Source organism: Agelaius phoeniceus, chromosome 5, assembly GCF_051311805.1.
Source record: "Agelaius phoeniceus isolate bAgePho1 chromosome 5, bAgePho1.hap1, whole genome shotgun sequence".
In the NCBI taxonomy this organism is placed as follows: Eukaryota; Metazoa; Chordata; class Aves; order Passeriformes; family Icteridae; genus Agelaius; species Agelaius phoeniceus.
The window spans coordinates 70,375,850-70,392,272 of NC_135269.1; the positions used below are offsets into that span (position 1 = coordinate 70,375,850).

The window sequence follows — 16,423 nt, forward strand, 5'->3', positions numbered from 1 at the left end:
CTTGGTGGTCCCTGATGATGGTGCAATGCTTCCCTTCTCCTGCTTTTCCATGGGAACAGACCTCTTCCTCCAGCAGTGCTGCTGAAGCTGGTAGCTGTGGCCTGAGTATAAACAATCTAACTACTCATACACAGATTGTGTTCACCCAGTGTGAGAGGGGAGCAAACGTTCACAAGGGAGAACATTTTCATCATTTTGCATGTAAAGCTCCTTTTCTGTAATTAAGTGGCTCAGTTTTATCTGGGATGGTTAATAAGCAGTTGGTTCCGCTGTTTGCCACACACCAAACTTTGTGTTAGTGGTTAAACAGCATCAGCCCAGAGAGGAAAAGTAATTTGATGTTCTCTTAGCATGTGGAACATACTGTATTTATCTAATTGTGTATTCAGTTTAGGTTTCATTTCAGGCTGTAGTGGGCGTTTGAATCTTCACTCTCTGTAGTTGGATCCTATTTGCCAGATTTCAGGAAGTCTTGAGTCCAACTTAAAGGAATGTATGTAAGCTCTGAATAGAATTGCTTGGCATAAGTAGTTCAACCAAATCTTTTTCCTAGGTAAACTGATTTAAAAATAGTGTTTTTTTTAAAACCTTTCCTTCATTCCAGGACCAATGAAAAAATACCATAATGGGGAGGTTTCATCTTCACTTTTGTTCTCTGGCTTTGAGTATTTGGAGGCTGTAGTGCTTCTCCCTTAGCGTGTTTTTCAGCCTTAGCTTTAATATTCAAACTCACTGTTTTCTCTTCCACAGTATTTGATTTTGAAGCTTGAAAGACCTGCTATAGTCCAGAGCATCACATTTGGCAAATATGAGAAAACACATGTCTGCAATTTAAAGAAGTTTAAAATCTTTGGTGGGATGAACGAGGAGAATATGACAGACCTCTTATCCAGGTAAGATGTGATTCCATCAGCTCTGGGAATCATAAAGGCTGGACCAAAATGCTCTTCCCCCTTGTCTCCCCAGCAGACACATGGCCAGCAGAGGGGCAGAGCTGTGGTTGTGACCCTGCCATTAGCTGCCCTCGTGTTTATGGTCAGGTCAGAGAGCAGCAATCCCAACGCTCCCTCCAGGAGCCTTCCTTATCCTGCTCTAACCACAGAGGTTTGTGGAGAGCGAGCTTTTGGGGATTTGGAAGAGCTGAGTGCTGGGTGCAGTGTTGGTGGATTGCAGTTCCTTCCTTCCATGTGCATGAGGCATGGAAGAAATGATTCCCCAGGTGTAGGGGACTTTGAAGTAACTTTTAAAAGCCCAATCCCCTTGTCAAAACCCTTGTTGCAGCCTTAAAGATCTGAACTAGTCAGCTGATTTGCCTTTTTCACATGGGTAAATCAATCAAACAGGCAAGTGGAAACCTGCATTTTCCTTTGTTTAGTTGGATTTCATAGAGTTGTACTGATAGGTACTAATAAAAGAGCCTTTGGGCTGTTCACTTTATCCAGAACTTCTGAGTAGTTGCTAATGTAAATTTGCAAGGCCCTTTTAAGGAGTGTGCTGTTTCAGAAAGGGAAATGAGATTTAAAATTCAGGAGTACAAGAGATAAGAGTAGCAAGAACCAGTGTATTTTAGGGGGCCTACAGAAGAGAAGTCCATCTCCAGGGGTTCATCATCTGTAGTCAAGCAGAGTAGCCATGGACAAACATGGGAAATTCTGTGTTGCAGGTGTCATTCAAGAAGACCATATAGAATCTATCCACAACCCTTCCCACACTTTTACCCTCTTTAGATAGATCTGTCTTGAAATTTGACTTCATTGCTGTTACAATTGTGGGAGGAAAAGTCTTTTAGAGTCATAGTAATTATTGGCATTTAATATTGTTTCACTTCTGCTGAAGTTTAATGAAAATCCTCATTTTGGGACCTGTACTTGTATTTTCAGTAAATACGGACTTAAGTTTCTTTATAAATTATACTAAGTATTTGATATTTTTCGAAAGCAATGCCCATAAATGAATCACAAAGCACTTTGTCAGGGTGATCATTTTGAGACCTGATCCATCTCCCTCTTGAGAATGGAAGAGTGCAGTTCAGCACATCAGCAGCTGAAGTCTCAGGGTTCCAGTTGCAGAGGAGCAGCACTGATCCAAAGCCAATTCCCTCCCAAAATGCCAGTGCTGCCTCCCAGGGAGGCACAGGTAGGTGGAGAGCAGCCCAGGCCTGGGTCCAGCACGTGTACTGATGATTCAGAGTGGTGTGAAACAAGCTGCGTGTTTCAGGCGTGACCTAGATTGCATTTATTAGCTAGTCCTTAAATACAAGGTAAGATTTAGTAACCTTATTTATTTTTTCCCACAGTGGCTTAAAGAATGATTATAACAAAGAAACATTCACCTTGAAGCATAAAATTGATGAACAGATGTTCCCCTGTCGATTCATTAAGATAGGTAAATGCATTTTTTCAGCATTCTGAGTAGAAAATAATCTCTTCTGATACTTGTGCCTGTCTTGGCACTTGTGACTTCATTGTACTCAGGCACAGTATCCACAATAGCTGTTCCATTTCATCATCTTTTAGGCTGGTTAGATTGGAACACAGTGAAGTCCTGTTAATAAGAAATAGTAGCTTCATAATTTAGATCCTGGGGAGTGAAAGCAAAATAGAGCAATTTTCAGAAATACAGCTGTTGAGTCAACTAATTGCGGGCAAAGCTGCTTACTGTCCTCCTGTGAATTGCTGTATAGAGCTTTAAAGAAAGAACTAAGCTAAATACCAGTAAAAGTTTCTATTTTGACAGCCCTCTATTCTTGAAAAGTTTTGTTCTCAAACACAGTTGTAACCCATAAAGCAACAGCAGAAGCCTCCCTTGTTCTCTCCCTGCTGCTCTTACCACAATGTCTCACTCACCTCTGGCTAAGGATGACACCCAGGGGCAGGGAGGGGTTGTACCCTCTGATTTCTGGTTTGGCTGGGGCAGAGGTTGAGGGGCCAGGTACTGGGATGTGTGATAGGAGCAGGTGAGGATAGCTCTTCCTTGCTTTCTGCAGGCCTGAGAGAACAAGGAACAATCCTTACAGTTGTTGGATTTAATCCAAGGATTTGGAGCTTTTCAGCTGGCTCAGTAAATTTATCTTTCCCTTCCTACCTACTGAGATAGTACAAGAATGACTGGGTTTAAACTAGCTGTTTAAGGTTAAAAATAGAGCAAGGAGGTAATTGCTGAAAAATAAGATAAGATCCTGTTGGCTAGTTTAGATGAATTTAGGAGTGTTTTGATGTGTTGGGTAATTCCTTTGCCAAGACTCTGATGATAGTGGCTGTGTAGGGGCTCCCCTCTGAGCCCTTTGCTCCACTGTGTTCTTTCTGAATCTCCTCATGTTTGTCAGGAACTGAAAGCTTCAGGCTGGGAATCCAGTAATCATTTGTGGGGTTTCCTGTTCTTAGAGAAGTGGAGTATTTGGTTGTTCACTGGGCTGGTTTCTGGCTGCTACTTTTGGAAGCAACTGTAGTGCTTGGCTTTAGAAAACCTCAAGAGTAGCAGAGGAATCAAGTTAAAGGTTGACTAAATCAGGGAAGTTAAATGAATTTTTAAAAGCTTTATTTTTTTTTATTATTATTTTTTATTCTGAAGCTTCCAACATTAAGTTTTTGGAAAATGTTATTTTTCAGTGGCTAAAAACTAGCAAGTAGTTCCTGGAGGGCTAAAGGGCCCAATGGAAAGATTTCTGGCTGCTTCTTTGGATGTGTAAATTGTATTCTAGGAAAGTGTGTTCTGATGAAATGAAGTGTAGCTGTGAGTTGAAACTTGTTGTGAAAGTGAAAGGCTGATTAATTCCCATTACCAGGATGTTTTCCTCTGAAATTATATCAGTACCTTGTTTTATTGGGATGGGATCTTCATGTAGCACTTCTCTCAAGGGCATGTACTGATAGCACAAGAGGAAACAGCCTTATCTGAAGGAGGGCAGATTTAGATTAGATATTAGCAGGAAATTCCTGACTGTGAGGGTGGGAAGGCCCTGGCACAGGGTGCACAGAGAAGCTGTGGCTGCCCCTGGATCCCTGCAAGTGTCCCAGACCAGGCTGGACAGGGCTTGGAGCAACCTGGGGTAGTGAAAGGTGTCCCTGAGCATGTCAGGGGGATGAAGTTGGGTGCCCTTTCAGTTGTCTTGCAACCCAAACCATTCCATGAATAAACATTATTATCTACGTTAATATTAGGTTTGCAATGAGCTGCCACTTCCTCACTGGTTATGGTTTGAGATGAGTTTTCCTTTATCTATAGCCTTTGATTTCCTGAAGCTGTCTTTCATGAAGAAATTTCTATGCTAAGACAGAATTGGAAATGGTCTTTTCACCTAAACCTATGAAAGCCTCTGGGTGATGGCTGGTGTCATTTTGTTGATGAAGTTTTTTGCTGTGAAACAACTGCAAAGCACTGTTACGAAATTCTGTTATTTTTCAGATTCACAGCTTGAAAATGTTTTGAGTTTGTTAAAATTTCCAAGCTGCTAGCCAAAGTAACTCAAAATTTCAAGCACCGTGCTGTGTTCCTTGTAACAGTGCCAGGAAACAAGGCCAAAATCTGCCCTTTTGGACTCTCAGGGACTGACAGGGTGAAATCCTGCTATCAGTGAGGTTTGGGCTTGGGGGTTCACAGCACTTGAATCAGGAATAGGCTTTATGATTCCACACATCAGCACAGGGACCTACAACAGCACTGTCAGCAACACAGCAGTGGGGTTTATATGGGGGTATGGGGCAGGAGAAACCATGGGCAGATCTGGGAGAGGGGGAGGTTCCTGCTCCAGCCTCCATTGCTCACATAGCAGAGGAATTTTCAGGCTCATAAAATGCAGAAAGAATAACCTCTCTCCTTTGGTCAAGGAAAGCCTTGCACTTCTGTTAGTTTAATTACTTCAACTGCAGTTCCTGAGCACTGAAATGCCCAGTTTTGCAGGCTTTTTGACTTACTTGACAGGTAATTTTTACATTTCATGTAGTACCTCATTAAAGAGCTGGAGAGAGAGAAGAAAGTATTTATCTGGACAAAAGATCAAAGAATAATCTTTATCATGTCTGTGAGCTTTGTTTCTGGCTCTGTTCTCATGATTTCTCCAAGCAGAGATTTTTCTGTGCTGTGTCCTTGAAAGCAGAAGGTGTAAAGACTGATTACCATGAAAGAACTTGAAAAATGCCAGGTGTAATTCTCATTGCAGTTTGTTATTAGCATGGGATTTGGTAACTAAGCTTCAAGATTTTTAGGTTTTGATGGAACAAAAAAGAGGGATACTTTTTTAGTGGATATTTTCTTCATTTTGCAAGTGTACCTGTTTGTATGTCTGCCTGTAGATGAGGGACACAGAAATTAGCTTGAGAGAGGTATTTAAAATTACTGTGTTTAATGCCTTTGCTATTAGCTTCTCTACTATAGAGTTGCAATCCTTGTCTAGGCATAGCTATTACTGAGAAGTATCCCCTAAAATCATCCTTGTATGGATTAAGAAGTGTTTAAGTGACTCAAATACCTTCTGTTTCTCAGAAGAATATTGATTTTAAGAAGTTTTTTTTTCCTCTGCTGAACTCCTCTCACTGTGGAGTGACAATTCAACTGTTCTGAGCAGTTACACCTTTTAGGATGGATTGCTGTGGTACCTGCAGGAAAAAACATAGTGAGGTGGCTTTTTGATAAAAAGTGGAGGAATTACATACCTTTAGGCCTTCAACATCTTTGATTGTAGCACATTTCCATCTCAAAGGTGTGCAGAAAAAAGTGCTTCCATGCTGCACTTAGTGTCTCCTCTTTCCAGGTATAAGTCAGATTGTGGGTGCTCTAAAATGAGATTTTTCTGAAGATCTGAGCACTCCTATGGAGGCCTCAAAAGAGAGAGGGCAGAAGAAAGGGTGAGAGGTGTCTCCTGGGAGTCAGGAAAGAAGTTCAAAAATGGGGAGATGATCCAGCAGAACACTTCAACTTGCCTAACTGGAACAGAAATCACATTTCAGTGTCAACCTTCAGCTTTGTTTCTTTTTCTGCTCCTGTGGAGTCAGGTTCAGTTTTCTCTGCCTGTACAGTTCTGGGGAAGGGTTTTCTTTCCCTTCCCTGTACATCTTAATGTGCTTTCCTTAGAAAAGATTGCACCCTGAAAATCTTGCTGTTAAAAATCACCATTTCTGGTGTTTTGTTTTTTCCTTTTTGTAAAAAAGACTGTTGGAAGCTCTGAGTTAACTGTGGGGAGGACAAATGTCAGCAAGTTGATGGCTTTGCTTTTTCTTGTGTACATCCCAATAACTTCTTGGGGGTTGTAGTTAGCATCAAAGAGAGGAGGGTGAATTGTTAATTTGTTTCCTGAGAGAAGCTCATAGAAGTTTTGAGGAGAATTGCTGAAAAGAAAGGAGGTGGATAGAGAAGGGGGTAATATTTCAGTTTGGAAGGTGGCCTCAGGTTTACCATCAGGAAATGGATGGTCTTGGCCCATTTGAGGTGTCTGTGGTTTAGTTGAGCATTTCAGTTCAGTGAGCTGTTGGATAGACTCTGATGTTTATAGCTGACCAAATAGCAAATTTAAGCTCAGTTTGGTCTGGTCTGTGTGTTCAGGCCTGAGGACAGACCAAAGGTGCTGCCCTTAGATGTGGTATTTTGCCAGACTGCTGCAGTAATGGGTAGGATATCCGGGACCCAACTTGAATTTAGCAGCAGTCATGTTTTATGGTGTTAAGTTACCCCATTGGCAGCTCTCAGCCTGTGCAGGGGATGAAAGTCAGCAAGAGGGAAATTTCCTGGGCAGAGAGTGTGGAATGTGGATGGGAGACAGGTGACTTAGTTTTTTTGACCACCTCACTTCTCTCTTCTCTCCACAAACGTGCACCTACAAGGAACTGCTCTGAAAGCATCACGCTGTGTGCTTAATAATCAAGTTGAAAAAAACCTGTTTGAAAAGATGTTTTGAGAGCTGTACAATAGAAAGGACCTTCTTAGGGATATTAAAATCAGTTAAGAGTTGCATATACAAAGTCTCTTTGGCTCTTGACTGTTCCCAGAAGTTACTGTGCATCTTTAGCAATAGGTTTGTAAATACACTCTCTAAAACTTAGAAAATCATGTGTTTGAACATGTGCCTTGTGCCCAAACACATTGCAGACAATCATAGATGTAGCTTGTTTGAGGTAGAAATACTTAAGAACCTGTAAGAGCTCAGGAGAAGCTTTCTGATGAGTTTGGGGTTTTTATTTCCTCAAGGAGTAGGTCAGAAAAACGTGAGTTCAGCAGGTTAATCTCAGTGGAATTTCACGGTGCCTGTTTCAACAGGCAATTTCTTAGTGGCAAAAATAGTGGAAGGGAGGAGGTAGTGGAGACTCCTTGGTGTTGCTGCTAACTGCTCGTTCAACTTCAATACTGTCTTTTCCTGTTTATCAGTTAGAGTCAAATAAAAAGGAAACAAAAATGTTTGAAATGAAACCACTCAATTTCATTGCAGTTTTAATGAGTCAGAGTTCACACACAAGTTTTCTGGGGGTTGGAGTTGCTTCAAAAAGCAGAACCAGGTCTTAACCTACAGATTAACCACAAAATCAGTGCAAGGCCACAGATACTAACCCAGAGTGGTAGAGAAGCCATAGGTGAGAGGCTGTAGTGTGTTTCATGGGTCTTTTAGTATTTCAGGTCCATTTGTTCCAATATTCAGATGAAATAGTACCAGCAAAAAAACTGCACAGATTAAATAAAGCTTTTAAAAAAATAGAGTTTTTAAGTTAGAAACTGACAGTTATCCCTCCCTCGCTCCTCCACAACTTGCAGATGTTACTAATTTTGTAAAATTTAAACTACCCAAGCTTCTTGTCTTCACCATTAGGGAAAATAATTGTTGCTGACAAATGGGGAAATAAATGTACTATGAGGAGCAAATACTGTCGCTAGTATGCTCGTGATTCCCATCCTTGTCAAAGCTTGTTGCCTCTTGGAGCTGTTTTTAATGATAGTGTTTTTGCTCTTCTGCTTAAAGCAAGCTTCTGCTTTGTAATGATCTGCTGTGTTAATGTTGCTCAGCACAGGTTGCTTTAAATGACAAACTTGAACATGATGTATTTGGTAATTTTCCTAAGCTAAGTTAAATGAGCTAGAACTTAAGTCAGAAACACTGAATTTTGTGTAAACTTTAAAATCATTCTGTTGCAATAGTGATTGTTTGATGTTTATGCATAGTTTTTCTCCTTTTCCTTTCTTCTCCAGTTCCACTCTTATCGTGGGGACCTAGCTTCAATTTTAGTATCTGGTATGTTGAACTAAATGGCATTGATGATCCAGATGTGGTCCAGCCGTGCCTCAACTGGTACAGCAAGGTAGGCCTGCATTTTGGATGCCTGTTTGTTTGAAGATTCCCAGTCTCAGAATCTTGTGAAACCTCTCTTACTGGAGTGATGTGACGCATACTTGGAACCATGTGGCTGACTTTGACCCTGAGGGAAACTCTCTGAATTTTATCTGTTTGTTCTCTTTGAAAGACCAACAAAACAGCCCCAAGAAACCCCAAAACCACCAGCATCACCCAAAAAACCTGACAGGTAGACATCACAAGAAGTGGACACTGAGCCAAAGGGGACAATATTAGTAAAGTATTTTTATTGGGAGGGAAATGAATGTTAACAAAACCAGATTCTGTTTCTTCCTCTTGTTGCCTTCTGACTCTTCTAACTCCACAGTTCATGGAGTCCAGAACCTTTTTGGTTACAGATGCACCTTTTGTTACAGGGTATAAAAATGACCTTTTTTTAAAGAGAATCCTTGTTGGTGTCTTGCTCTTTAGATGTTTCCCTCTTACTGTCGTTTTGCTGAATATCCTGGAACAGAGTGGGGCTGGTGCCACTGGACCGTGAGATGAGATGATTTATGTCATTTGTCATTAGATAGACAGGAAGTTCAAGGGTTTCCAAACTTTATTTTTATAACTTGTGTTTAATTGAGTATTAGAGATGCCTCTCCCTTGGGAGGGAAGTGCACACTGACAACCAGAACACATTTTATTGGTACATTTTGTGCTTTGGTTCCTCTGGAACAATTAATGAAACTCATATTGTGTTGCAGAGAAGACATCCTTCCCAGCTGAGTAGGACTGAGTAGTGGAGCAGTGTATCTCTGCTTCCAGAAGGAAGAACTTAGAAGGAGATGGAGATGGTGTGTGATTAGTTCAGGGTGCTGCCAGAATGGTGAAGAAGCAGTGTGTGACTGTGGTGTCTGGCTCGTGCCCATTTACACCAACATCATGAGCTGCTTTGTGGAGGATTTAAACAACCAGCACAGTGGAAGTTGTCTGGAGCTGCTTTATGGTCAGAGTGGTGTTGTGGTCATGAGTCAGCTGATGATGGAAGTCCACTTGACAGAAGCTGCTGGTGGTTTTCCTTTTGCTGGCTCTGCACGTGGTGGTGTGTCTGGCAGTTTGGACCAGTTGCTGAAAGCAGGAAGCTCTGATTTTTATTTTCTCTTTTGGTCAGGAGTCATGCAGTGACGATGTCTGCATCTGTTTTGTTCCATCTTCTCCCATGGAATGGGTGCTTTTCCTGGTCAGCATTGTGTGTAGGGCCAGCTTCTTCAAGGGCTGCCAGCATTGTTCTCCTAGAGCTTGGAGCCCCAAGGCAGCAGTGCAGAGACTGAGTCATGGTGGTGTGAGCTCTGCTAGGATCCACTGCCAAGTTTTTGGTGATGAGTGCATGTGCCACTGATGTTCTCCTCTCTCACAGAAGAGAGGCTGCTCTTGCTGGATCCATGGAGAGGGATGTGCTGTCCCATATTTAGGGAAAGGCAGAAAGGTTGACCTGTTTCCTCCAGTTCTTTGAGATGGTGGGAATATTTTCACGTGTGTTTTTGGAAATCTCAGAGTCTTTGAAGTGTAATAATTTTCCACTGCCTGCAACATCAGATGAGAGGAAGGTTCTACACCACATTGCCCTTCCTTTTTGTTTTGTGCCAACAAAACCTCCCTCTCCTGTGGGGAGTGGAGCTGGGGATTATGGATAAGGAGTGAAACATTCCTCAGCACTTTCTCCTTGCTGTCCAGCTCAGCCTACTGCCTCCAAACAGCCTTACCCCTCTTTCCTGAGGAGTGGACATATTTCAGCACCTGAGAAGGAGTACTTGATCACTGGGTAGCACTTCTGATAATGAGCACATAAGTATTTTTAATTCTACGAGTGTATTTGACAGTGTTGATGTCTTAGTTTCCTGCTCTTGTTACGTTTTTAACCATAGGAATTATTTACAGCTTCAGATCAAAGCTATTATTTGGGTTGTCATCTCTTTAAACCTGTATGACAGCATTTAAAAAGGAGCCTTTTATATACTTTTTATACATATTTTTTGCTTAAAGCAGGTTTTTACATTTAACTTTTGAAGTACTACCATGATGTCACTTGAATATAAACTTGAATATAAACTTTTATATTGCATCAAGTGGCCAGACTCCATCCAAGCCATTCCTAGCTATCTAAGCCAGGTCTATCAGTCATGAGAGGCTCAGTGAAAGGGGGCAGGTACCCTCTGTCTCAAGTCTGCATTTTGTCTGATTTCTATACTGGAGGATCTAAAAATGCAGAAGCTGGTAGTTACTGGTGTGCAGCTCTCCTTTTGCTTGCTATCCCTTTGAACAAAAAAATCTAATTTGGTTTTGGCCTTGACTCATGCAAGTGAAGATTTGCTTAGAGAGTGTCTTAGGCATCTCTTGGAAAGAAAAAAAAGGAGTTGTTTTTTGCCAGTTGTGCTGTAAAACTGTTTTAGCTTTAATAATTCTTTGCTGCAGCCTTGCATTCTTATCGGTACATGTCCTTGGCCTTTATGTGGGCTGGGAACTGGTTTTCTAAAAATGCATAGTTCTGGCTATTTGCAGCTGTGAAATACTGATGGATTAAGAACTAAAAATACAGCACATGGCCGTGTTTCTTTTTAGCCACTTCAGTTTATGAGATTCTTGCTATCGAGCCATTCTTTCGAGAGCATTAAATTTTGTTGAATGTCAGTGTTAGTTCCAGGTTTTCAGAAATATTCTGTTCATTTGAATACTATAAACTTCACTTTTAGCAGTAGTGTCCATTTAGGAGTAAAATCTTTTGTCTGTAATTTGATCAGTCTTATCGATGCTTAAAGTTACATTTGCTTTTTACCATAGTAGTTGTGTGTTAAAGATGGAAATGGAGATTTTTTTTTAATGCCTTAGAATTTAGGATTGAAAAGTCTGTTTAAAATAAAGTGTTTCTGCTACTTATCAACTTAAAAATCTGTGGTTTTTAAACGTCTTGTTATCAGCTTTGAAAATTGTAGCTCTTACTCAGAGTTTACTACTCCTTCATGTGTCTGTGCCAGGATGTTTGACCCAACGTGGGTTTTCTTCCACCTTTCTCACCCCTTCCCACAGCTGAGTGGGAGGTGGGCAGCTGTGGCTCCATCCGTGGTGTGAAAACAGAGGTTCTGCTTCAAGATGCAGAAGAATATTTAGAAGTTAAAACTTTGGTGTGCACAGAAATCCTTGGTGCTGTGATTGCAAACCCTCACAAACCCACAGGATTTGGGGTCAGCCTTCTGCCTTTCCGTGGCAGGAGTGCTGGTCATTGCAAGTATTCCCATTCTCACAGCTTTTTTTTTTTTTTTTCCTCCTTCTGCTTCTAGAAAAGCTGTGACCTACTTACTCTTCTAAATTATTTTGTTATGTAAGAGTCATACAATCAAATTATGTAACGCTGATAGCGACGGCTTTTTCTTGCTCTGTGCTTCGTGTAGGCCTCGAACAGCAGGGCCAAGCAGATGGGGGGGAAATAATGGTCACCCCAGAGATCTGGGACACCATGCACTCTCTTTCTTGTATGCTTATTAAATTGGATGATACCAAATTGTATAATTTCTATACTGTTGGAAAGTAAATGCCTGCACAGCTTGTAATGTCTCTCACACAGCCTTCCTCCGTGAGCCCGCGAGCCCTTAGCGCGGCGTGGATAAGAGATCCTGTCTCTGGGCAGGTTCACAGGTAGCTGCCAGCAGTGCTGGTCAGAGGAAGAATCTCCATGTCTCAGAGGCTTTCTTGTGTTCCAGTAGTACCGTGAACAGGAAGCCATTCGCCTTTGCCTAAAGCATTTTCGGCAGCACAACTACACCGAGGCTTTCGAGTCGCTGCAGAAGAAAACCAAGATTGCTCTGGAGCACCCCATGTTGACAGACCTGCACGACAAGCTGGTGTTGAAGGGGGACTTCGATGCTTGTGAAGAACTGATAGAAAAAGCTGTGAATGGTAAGAGAATCAGAGGAAGTGATTCATTAGCTTGAAAAAAAGTGCATTGAAATGTTACCTTCTTTTGAATGTTAGTGTGCTTAGTAGTAGAGTTGGCAGGTTCATGTGTTGTTTCATTTCTGGTGTGCTGTCAGCTTTTGGACTTGTGAGTGTGTGTGTGATGAGGGATAAAAATTCATGAAATCTCTTATTGCTGCTACTTTTGGAGTCACTTTCCCCCAGAGATGACAAGGCGGTGCACTTGAGTGGGTAAAGACAAGTTCTTCATGTAAGTGTTGGCAAGCTGAAGGTGGGCTTAAACTGTCAGGAAAGTCACTGGAATGGTGAGCAGGGAAGCAAAAGACTGGAGTTCTCAGTAGTAATCTGGATCATGGTTTCTGCTTGGAGCTCACCACTGAGTTGGTGTTCAGGCAGAAGTTTTCAGCTGTGTCTCAAAGAGGATGCTCTCTTTGCTTATGGGGAAGATAATCCTTGGACAATTCTGTGGAAGTGACTGGAGGCAGAGTCTGTTTTCCTTTGCAGAGTGGGACCTTGGCAGGCCAGTCAGTTTCATTGGAACTGCTATTAATCTTTTGCTTGAAAGCTTTCTACTTAAAAACAGGGTGTATAAACAGCTCTCAACTCCTAAAAGGAGGGAGATGTACTCTGTCTTGATCAATAGGATACAGAAGGAGTGGAGCTGTTGCACTGAAGTGACTCTCAAGACCTGTGCAGCAGTTTTGGATTGCAGTCTGATAAAACAGATGTGCTCTTGGCTGTGGGTGTAGAGCTTTTTGACTCTGTGCAGTCATTTGTTATGGGAGACTTGTGCTGGTGTAAGAGGAAAACTTTGTGTCTGATGCCAGTGGAGTTAGGGACTTAGTGAACCAATTTCATGGATAGCTGGCACCAGAGATATTATTCTTTAATTCTGGGCTAATCAGTCATTTTGTAATACCTTTGGAAAGATGCCAGTGTACCTGCTTGACTCCCATCAGTGTGGTTTGTACCACTCAAGCTGGAAGTGCTTCTCAGAATGTGACAGAAATGTTAGCTTGGAAATCAAGGGCTGTCTTCCATGAAAACCCACCATCTTTTTGTGACTAAACTGTTCAACTGAGCACAGTTTTAAGGAGCTTATTGCAACAGGTCTTCCAAAACTGCAGTAAATAGTTTTCTATGGGTTTGGCTCAAGGTTTCTCTTCAGACAGAGCAGTGGAGACCTGCCCTGTGCTGAGCTCCATGAGCAGCTACAAGTGTTGAGACTGAGAATTGCCATGTTCATCCTCACCCTCCCGAGACAGCGGAGTGTTGGCTGGGCTGGGAGTGTGAACAGCTTCCTGCAATGCAGGGGCATTTTGCAACTGGCAGCTTCCTCCTGAATCGTAAGGGCAAGGGAGGATTGCAGGCTGGAAAAGCAGCAGGGAGCTGTTTCTGTGTGTGTCTCAAAGACACGAGTGCCTGGAGGGAGCTGATGAGCCCACCATGATGCAGCAGCAGCCAGAGGAGTGCTGAGTGCTGATGGTGATGATTTTATCATTGCCTCGCTCTGCTGCCTTGGCCATGGCTTAATCTCAGTGCCTGGAGGCTGTCCTCTTTCCACTTCATTGCAGGCTGGAGTGGAAATGATTTCTTGAATGGAATTTCACTCAAAGTCTTAGAATGTGCTGAAAAAGTACTCTCAAAAATGGAATTTTTGTCTTAGGTGCTAATGAAGTGAATGTTTTTAACCTCATTTTTTGAGCTCTTATATTTTAATTTCTTTTACTACTTAATGTTTGCTGAGAGTGGGGCTGCTGTCAGCAGTGCTCTGCTTTTCCAGGTGTGGAAATACTGGCAAAGGACTGGCCTGGTAGGAAACTGTAGGTCTTGTATTGTTCTGCCTGACAGACACTTGTTTCTTGTCAGATTTGATGTGGATAATCCTCCTTCGCTGGTTTTTGTTATCACATCCCTTTTTGGAGGCTGAGGGGCTCAGCATCACTTAGGTGAGCTGAAGGAATATGCTGCAGCTTGTTTTATCAGCCTTTTTTTAGTTCCAGCAAGTCTTGGTAGTAACAGACGGTGGATAATTTAGCAGGAGAGTCTTCAAGAGCATCATTAGGTTTTGTCACTGCTTCTAAGGGACAGAAAAATATGCATGGGGATGTTTATTTTGCTTCATTTTCATCCAGCACCTGGCTAGCTAAAGTTAAATGTCAGTGTGCGCATCTCCCAGCGCTCTGTTGGTCATCCTTAATGATTTTGCTTGTCTTGGAATACATTAACCTTCCTTCCCCCATCCTCCTGCCATTCTTTATGCTGTCTTCAGCTTTAAATGTACCCATTTAAAGCTCTATCGCCTCCCAGCACTCTTTGGAGAGAAGTGCTATCTATCCCGAGACACCGAGGCTGCATCCCATATTTGCTTTAAGCTGACACCGCTGCGGGTTTTCACTAACTGGGTCAATCCTGCCCTTGCTCAGGACACTGTGTCCCTGGCACTGGTGCTCGTGCTGCCACATGGCCAACCCAGACAGGGAGCTGATCAGGCTGGGGTGGGGGAGAGGGCAGGACAAACCTCTTCTCATAGCCACAAAACCCCTCAAAACTGCAGCTGGAACAATTTGTTTGAAGTTGTGGCAGTCAAGGTGCTGAATATTAATGGTGCTTAACAGCTGGATTCTTCTTGGTAGGATGGGAATAGAGGTTTTCAGCCTTCAGCATGTTCTCCTGCAGTATTCCTGATCCCTGTGATCTTCCACAGTTACCTGTCCTTACTGTGTTCTGCATCTGTCAAGCTCCCCAGCATTTTCTGAGCAGCCTGCTCTGCTGAAAGGTGTCCCTGTCTCCATGGCATGGGGATTAGAACCAGATTATTTTTCAGGTTCCTTCCAACCCAGGCCATTCTGTGATGATTTTTTTATCATTTTACTTTCCTAGCAGCTCTGTTGTGAAGTCTCAGTAGCTTGCTGCTTAGTCTCTAAGGTGTGGGTGTTCTTACCACTGAACTCCTGTCTGATGTGTTGTTTTTCCAAATAAAAGAGGATTAACTTTAGTCCTGTGTCTGTGTACTGTGTAGCTGAAGTGTAGAGTTAATTGAGACATACAGATCCTTAAATTATCCCTGAAATTGTTCAAAGAGCAACTGTTCTGTTGCAGACTGGGCATGAATATGTGAACTCCTGACCGCTTGCTGATCTGGGAGTTCATTGCCTTAAAGGCACAAACAGAAGTGCAGCGAGGTTGACAGAGATACTGCACACTCAGTTCAGCCTAAAATGTCTTCTGGAGAGGCTGATATTTGCAGTGGTGGGTATTGACAAAGTGCAACGCTCTGCATCTCTCGCAGGCTATTTCCATAGGCTTAGTCATGTAGAAAAAGAGTAGGTGGTCAAGAATTAGTGCTGGCAGAGCTAACTCTTGTTCTTTTGCATTGCTAATGATGAACGCTGTCTTCCACCTCACATCACCAGATGATTTCTTTTGAGAGCTCGGTGGCAGGCAGCCACACTTTTCCCACTGATTCTTTTGACTTGTGCGTTACACTTAGAAAATGGGCAAATGGAAACTCTGGCAGCTGCCTGACTTCGTCTCAAAAAGAAAAGGTTCCCTAAATCTCAGCTGGTTCACAGACTCGGTTCAAATGCTTCACATTTGGATCCATTCCTATAGCTTTCGGGCCTATATTATTGAAGGGAAAAAAATCTGCTTAATATTCCTACAGAGAGTATGTGGAGTGCAAATTGCTTGGTTGAACTGCTCCCAGCTCCCGTAGACATGGAAAGCTGCTTGGAATGGTGGAAGAACTGCTTGTTTCCCATTAGTATTCCAGGACTGAGGTGTTCCTTCTGGCACTGCTCGTGTCAGTATGTGACATGTGTTTATCTGGTGACAAGTCAGTTCTGTGCGACAAACAAGAAGTTGTGATGAGCAGCCTGCAGGCTCCAGTGTCTCCCAGAACTCATGATTCACAGGAACAGGAGGCACAAGAACAATTGTATTCCCCCTGGAAACTCTAGACAGACACGTATACCTGAATTTTACCATTTAATATTGTTTGGATTTAGTTCTGAGGAAGCTGTTCTGTATACTGGGGTACATGGAGGAGAGAGGCTGGCTAAGGATCCAAAGCCTCTGGGAAGTAAATGATAGGGGTTTGTGTAGAAGTAGGATAACTTACATGGATTTGAGAGCAAACCTTGTTTCATTTTTATGAAGAACAAAGTGCAGGAAAATATTACAGCTCGGAGGCTG

At 42.4% G+C, this 16,423-nt stretch overlaps 1 protein-coding gene across 5 annotated transcripts in view; it reads left to right on the forward strand.

Annotated features, from left to right (window-relative positions):
- Nucleotides 1-16,423, forward strand: part of MKLN1 (muskelin 1) — a 102,629-nt gene that overhangs the window by 21,348 nt on the left and 64,858 nt on the right. For 3 of the 5 annotated variants that reach the window (XM_054632357.2, XM_054632358.2, XM_054632359.2), the window contains 4 exons: nt 751-893; nt 2,297-2,385; nt 8,170-8,279; nt 12,016-12,208. In XM_054632357.2, coding sequence (XP_054488332.2) covers nt 751-893; nt 2,297-2,385; nt 8,170-8,279; nt 12,016-12,208 — 535 coding nt within the window. Of the gene's footprint in view, nt 1-750; nt 894-2,296; nt 2,386-8,169; nt 8,280-12,012; nt 12,209-16,423 lie in introns of those variants that run through there. The other 2 variants (XM_077179278.1, XM_077179277.1) reach the window with 2 other exon arrangements.